This window comes from Cariama cristata, unplaced genomic scaffold, assembly GCF_000690535.1.
Source record: "Cariama cristata isolate BGI_N322 unplaced genomic scaffold, ASM69053v1 scaffold26248, whole genome shotgun sequence".
NCBI classification, from domain to species: Eukaryota; Metazoa; Chordata; class Aves; order Cariamiformes; family Cariamidae; genus Cariama; species Cariama cristata.
The window spans coordinates 3,832-9,875 of NW_009632013.1; the positions used below are offsets into that span (position 1 = coordinate 3,832).

The window sequence follows — 6,044 nt, forward strand, 5'->3', positions numbered from 1 at the left end:
CCGCGAGGTACTCGGGGAGGCATTCCCGGGGCAGGTGCTCCTTCAGCTCCGACATCTTCACCATCTGCACCTGCAGGAGGAAGGGGAAGGGCAGGGGTGACTTCAAAAAGGATGGAGAGCGTTCACTGGGGACAACGACTGGGATGCCAACAGTCTGGCATGGTCCCGTTGGAGCCCAGAGATTTCTCCCAACAGCATCGGGGTCTTCCCCCTTCCTTCCCTGCCGCAGGAGAGCACCCAGGGGAACTCCAGCAGCGGGGCAGGGGCTGGCCCCGCCATGTACCCAGGGAGGGAGTCTGCACCAACACCCAGCTCCAAATTTGCAAGTGGCTCTGAGCTCCCACCAAAAGCAGAGGGGCAAAGTCCAGCCCAGGGTCTCCCAGCAGCACCGCCGATGGTGAGGATACCATCTTAGGTACCTTTGGCTTTGCCGGATAGGGCCTGAGCACAGGTATTTAAGCTTCCCTTTTCTCCTGCATGCTCAGCAGAGGTTTCCTTTCCCTTTAATCATTTACCATTGCCTCCACTTGCTGCTGCTGGCAGCCTCACCGCAGAGGAAGAAATCGAAGGCAATTTCAAAAGGGGTTCAAGATATTTGCTGAAAATACTGAAACAGGTTGACCCCTACGAAACAGGCTGAGAAAGCCTCCGTTTCCCACGGATTTGGGCTCAGCAGCTTCCAGCGGATGGGGCCGAGGGGCACGAGTTGCTTACACCACCCTGTCCCAAAGGGAAAATAGCCTCAGCCCTCCCCACCGAAGGTCCCGTGCCGGGGGGGGATATCCCCACATGCACCCGCTCCCGCAGCTTCTCCTTCAGCAGCAGGCTGATGATGGAGTAGGGCACGCGAAACCACATGGGCGCTCCCACGATGAAAACCTTCTTGAGCCGAGCCGGGAAGGCACCCTGCGGGCAGGAGGGGGTCAGATCCACAACACCGGGGAGGAACCGGCCCCTGTCCACGCTCTGCTGGGGCAGAGGCATGGCCCTGCAGAGGTGACGACCAGCAAAGGGACCCCAAGGTGGCAATGCTGCATCCAAAGCGTGCCTCACGCACAGCCGACAGCCCACAGCCGCGCTTATTTTTATGCTCCGATAGGGAAACAAATTCTTTCCTCGGAATTAGGTAGGCAGAGGGTTTGGCTCCGCGGGGGAGAGGTGAAGCCTGGGAGCTGGGATTTGTGCGAAGAACACACCCATGCCAATATTTACTGTTATTTCTTTTTTCCGGAGAAGGGAGGAGGCATGAAATGCCAGCATGATTAAAAAATAATTTGCATCTGTTTTCCCAAAAGTGCTGCCAGCAGCTGCGAGAGGAATCCGGCACAGGGACAGCTGATCCCCTCCCACCCACAGGACACCGCAGCCCCGGCCGGGTCCAGCCTGGCAAGCTCCCAATGCCTTCCTGAGGTCCTACGGGGCTGGAGCTGGTGCTCCTCTGCCAAGACGTGGTCAGCATGGTCTGGTGTGAAAATTTATGCCGAAACCACAGGATTTCACGTACTCAGTGAGCGGGTGGCCCCACGTACCATCCCCAGACACCAGATCACCCCCAGCTGTTACCTTCAGCAGGTTGAGGATCTTCTTGCTGAGGTCCAGCTCGAAGTTGGTGTACTGTGAGCCTGCCATGTCATAGATGAACACCAGCCCATTCCTCTGGGTCTCAAAGCTGAGAGAGAGCAAAGAGCAACGTCAACCCCGTAATACCCAACTGCTCGGCTCCTGCGTGAGCAGATCTGTCCCATGCTAACCTCATCTTCAGCTTGCTGACCCCCCAAAATCCCCTTCTGTGCTTCCAGAAGGACTCACGGACCCAAAGCTCGCTTCTGCATTTCCCAGCTGCTCCACCACCTCTTCCCACAACCCTTATTTAAGCCTGGCTCGCGTCTTAAACCTGTCTCAGCTGCATCGCCCATGATGGGTAAGTTCAAAAACAGAAAGAGCCCAGCAGGATAAATGGGACATCCCAGCTTTATATTTTTGGCAGGGCTCACATTACATCTCGCCGGTGGCGTGGCTGCCTCCTCCCCAGCCGAAGCGTGCAGGAATCAAGGGCTTTGCTAAACTGAAACCTGGACGTGGGCAGGGAAAGGCTGCAAAGAGCCTGGTTCAGGGCTCTAGGGATTTTGTTCTGCCGAATGCCTCCGTGGGGATGACTGGCCTGAGTTCAAACCAGGGGACAATAAGGAATTTCAAGCCACAGAGAGCTGCGACCCCTTCTCTCCCCTAATAGAGATGGGACACCTGGAGGCATACAGACAGACTCAGCCACAATTTCACCTTCAGGAATTCATATTCATGGGAGAGATAGCACATCTTTTCTCTCTGAAGCCTTTTGGAGGGATTTCGTCAAAACCTCAGGAGGTAGCAGCATGTCCCCTCGCCCCTGGGAGGGAAGGGGCTCCCTGGGGGGGACCCACCGCTGTCAGACACGGTACCTCGGCAGAGGCAGGCTCACCTCTCCACCGCTCGGTCCAGCAGGTAGAAGAGCGCCTGGAGCACCACATGCTGCACGCTCTTGCTGGGGTGGTGCAGCTTGGCCGTGAAGAGGGCGATGGAGGCTCCCGAGGGGTCCCGCACGCTCTGGTGAGGAAACAGGGTCAGGCTCCCACGGCACCCAAGGACACTCGCACGGAGCAGAGCCAGGATGAGTTACCCGGTCGGGGTAACTCAGGAGGGGACACCCCCACCTACCAGAATGGTGAACTTGCCGCTGAGCAGCTCCGAGCGCAGCGGCTCCTCGTGCGGCTTCAGCTTCACAATGCCCTCCTTCAGCCGCGTCTCCTGCGGGCAGGGAGCCGGTGTGACAGCCAGCACGGGCACCCCAGCCCTCCACCCACCATCATGTCCCCATGGGGCACCCAGCCCACCGAGGGAAGCCCCAGTGGGGAAACCTCTGTTCTATGGCCCCATTTTCCAGCAGAGGATTGCAACTGGCTGCAGCACCGCAACCCCCAGCACAGGGAGGAGCAGTTTTGCAAAACCAGGATGGGAAAGGGATATATGCATATATATCCTTTATATATGGGGAGATGCTCTGCGGGCATCGCACACGAGCAGGGGGGGTACCCTGCGAGCACGCACACTGCCCTCAGCAGAGGGGAGGGGACTGGGGTTGGCGAGATCTCCATGGTGACTCGCCTTGGCTGAAAAAGGATTTTCCAGCCGGATAAAACTCACAAGGGAGTGGGAAAAGGAAAAAAAGCAGGGGGAGGGTCGTCCTTGGGACCAGAGATCTCTTGCAGAGCAGGAAGCCCTCGGCTGGGGTGGGACCCGGCCCTGCTCGCTTACCCGGTAGGAGTGAAAAAGCTCGATGGCCCGCAGGACGTCGAACTTGCGGGCCATGAGGAACTTGACGGCCACGTTCCAGGAGAGCGGAGACACATTGTACTGGCCCGTCCACTTGTTGATCTCCTCCAGGAACTGCTTGGTCGCCTGCAGGAGAGATGAGGGGCATGCAGTGAGATGGGGTGGGAAGAGGAGGAGGAGTGCCTGAGGAGCATCCCTGGTCACGGTGGGAGATACATGATCCTCGGTGCGTGGGCAGGGGCTGAGCACGGCTCAGCAAACCCAGCAGCTCCTCGGGGTGAAGCGGGGAGCTCTATGGCAGGTACTGGGAAAGGGGGTAAAGGCAGTGGGGATGGAGACGGGGGCAACGCCAGCGTGGGGAAGGGAGCAAGTCGTAGTAGTGCTGGCATTGGAAAAACGGCCGTGGGGCTGGGGGAGACTCGTGGAAGGCAGAGGAGGAGCAAAAGGAGGATTTTACAGGCGCAAACTCCCGTTCAGCAGCCCCGGCACAGCAGGACCCCATCAGCTGGCAGCAGCCTCCCGGGGCTTCAGCTCCGCCAGCGAACCCGGCCGCGTGAACACAGGTAATGAGCAAGACCGGCATCGAGGGCTGACGCTTCAACGTGCTACAGGACATGGACCAGCTCACCCAGTAAGGCCAGTTTCACAGGGCCACAGAAGACCAGACAAGAAGGGTTCAGTGCAGGAGGGTCCCAGGATACTCCCGCTGCTCCCCACAGCCCACGGTCCCGTAACACGCCAGGGCCATCCCCCATGAGCACGCTCCCCTCCCAAAGCACTGGCACCACACGCGCCCAAAACCATGAGAAACCGAGAAAGAAACTTTTCCAACCCTAGCGCTGACAGAGCAGGTCACGAAACCCAATGTGCAACCTCCCGGCAGGCTTAAAGCCCTGAAGGCGAGCAAAATAACTCCAAAACGTATTACTTTAACAAGCCGTGTTTGCAAGGTGGCCTTGGGGTTTCTGAACGCCCGTGCTGATGGAAGCAGCTTTGCCTTCTGCTGCGTGTTGACCCCCTGCCCCATACAGGAGCCCTGAGGGCGACGGGGCAGCACGGCCCAGCCTTCCACCAAAGGATGTGGGCAGGATGGAGGGAGCCCTGAAACGCCCCGCTCCCACCCGGGCACAGCCCAAACCGGAGGAGTTTCCATCCTCGCAAGAGTGGAGGATGGCAACGACAGCAGAAGGAGGAGGAGGAGGAAGGACAGTGAGCGCTGAAGGCTGGCTCCCGGAGCAGGGAGCCCAGGAAGGCGGCGGTGTTGGATGTCAGGCGGCAGCATGGAGTTACCGGGAGTATTCAGCCAGAAAAGCTCGTCGGCGTTAATGACTTCCGACGGGAGGAAGCAAAGGGCCGGGGTTTATCGGCTGCGTGAGGCTCAGCGGGGGCAGCAAGCCCCTTGTCTCATGGGATGAGCCAAAGGAGCCCAGCTCATCCGAGGGGTCTCTCTGCAGCCCACCTCGCATCGCAGCAGGCGTTTTTGGAAGGGGTACTGGTTCGCCCGGCTGCTGGAAGCTGCTAAGGGCCAGCCCAGACCCCCAGCACATCACAGCCAGAAGCTCCCTAACGCCGTACCGGAGTCCCACAGAGCAGCCGGGTGAGCACCAGCTGGGAGGGAACTCACGGAATTGGGCTGGATCTGCTGCCAACAGCGCAGGGAGGAATCTGAAAGCGGATTTCAATAGCCCAGCTCCAAGCCCTTGCAAAAATCCCCTTTAAGCATCACGAGCCCTCCCGGCACGCTGGTGTGCCACGATCAACCGGCTGCAGCTTGACGGTTTCCCCATCTCTGCAATTGCAACGGACAAAGGAATGGAGGGGAGCAGGCAAAGGGGGGAGCAAAGGAGACGGGGTGTTATCCACCCCCCTGCCTCGCATTCCCACCTCCCAGCCAGCAGGAGCTTTCCCTGGGAGCTGTACTTACGGGACGCCTTTGTCCCCACAGCTTCATCTCCAACAACCTCCACTCCACCAGAACAAAAGCATCTCTTTCGTGGCCCAAATTTCTAACAATTTCTCCTCTATTGAAGAGGGATGGGAAAATGAATGAGGCAATACAGAAACGATCTTCAGCCTTAACACAACACGCACATCCACATGTACATATATATCCTACCCATAAGCTAAGAACGGGAACCTCACCAGCCATACCCTGCTACGCCAGGGAGTCCCAGCTGCCCAAAAGCCAGGGCTGGGCTGGAGATGCAAACCCAAAATAACAGCAGAGCTGCTCCTTCCCCAGCACATGCAGGATGGCACGGGGATGAGGGTGAGTGCCAGGCACGCTCCCGCTGCCCTCGGATGGAGATCAGAGCCGACACCGCAGCTTGAGACAGGAAAGATGCCCTGAGGGGCATGGTGGCAGCTGGGAGAAGATGCAACGTGTGGTTCAGGTCTCCTTCCTCAACCCCTAACCCATCACACTTCATGCAATCCCATTTCCAGCATCCATCACGAGGGATGCCGGGTCTTTTTGCAAGGGGGAAGACCCATGAGAACAAGCGCTGGCTTTGCAGGGCGGCTCAGCCACAAATTCCAGCTTTGCCCTGCTTTCTCCAGGAGCAAAACAAAATCCCAAACTCACCCGTGCCGACATTCAACAGCAGGCGAGCCAGGAGTTACCGAGCTGAGCATCAATACCAGCTGTAGCTCTGCCCCCCTTGCACACTCCACCGGGTCCCATCATCGGTTCTGGCCCCGATCCTACAGGGATTTAGACAGATGCCGAGCCGAGC

General features: G+C 58.5%; 1 protein-coding gene across 1 annotated transcript in view; it reads right to left on the minus strand.

Moving 5' to 3' along the window:
• The window catches only part of PTPN9 (protein tyrosine phosphatase, non-receptor type 9), a gene marked incomplete at both ends in the record, with an annotated part of 6,114 nt that extends 2,679 nt beyond the window's left edge, over positions 1-3,435 (minus strand). The window contains 6 exon segments of the mRNA XM_009706195.1: positions 5-70; positions 796-906; positions 1,564-1,669; positions 2,459-2,583; positions 2,695-2,784; positions 3,292-3,435. Coding sequence (XP_009704497.1) covers positions 5-70; positions 796-906; positions 1,564-1,669; positions 2,459-2,583; positions 2,695-2,784; positions 3,292-3,435 — 642 coding nt within the window.
• Between the last annotated feature and the right edge of the window lie 2,609 nt (positions 3,436-6,044).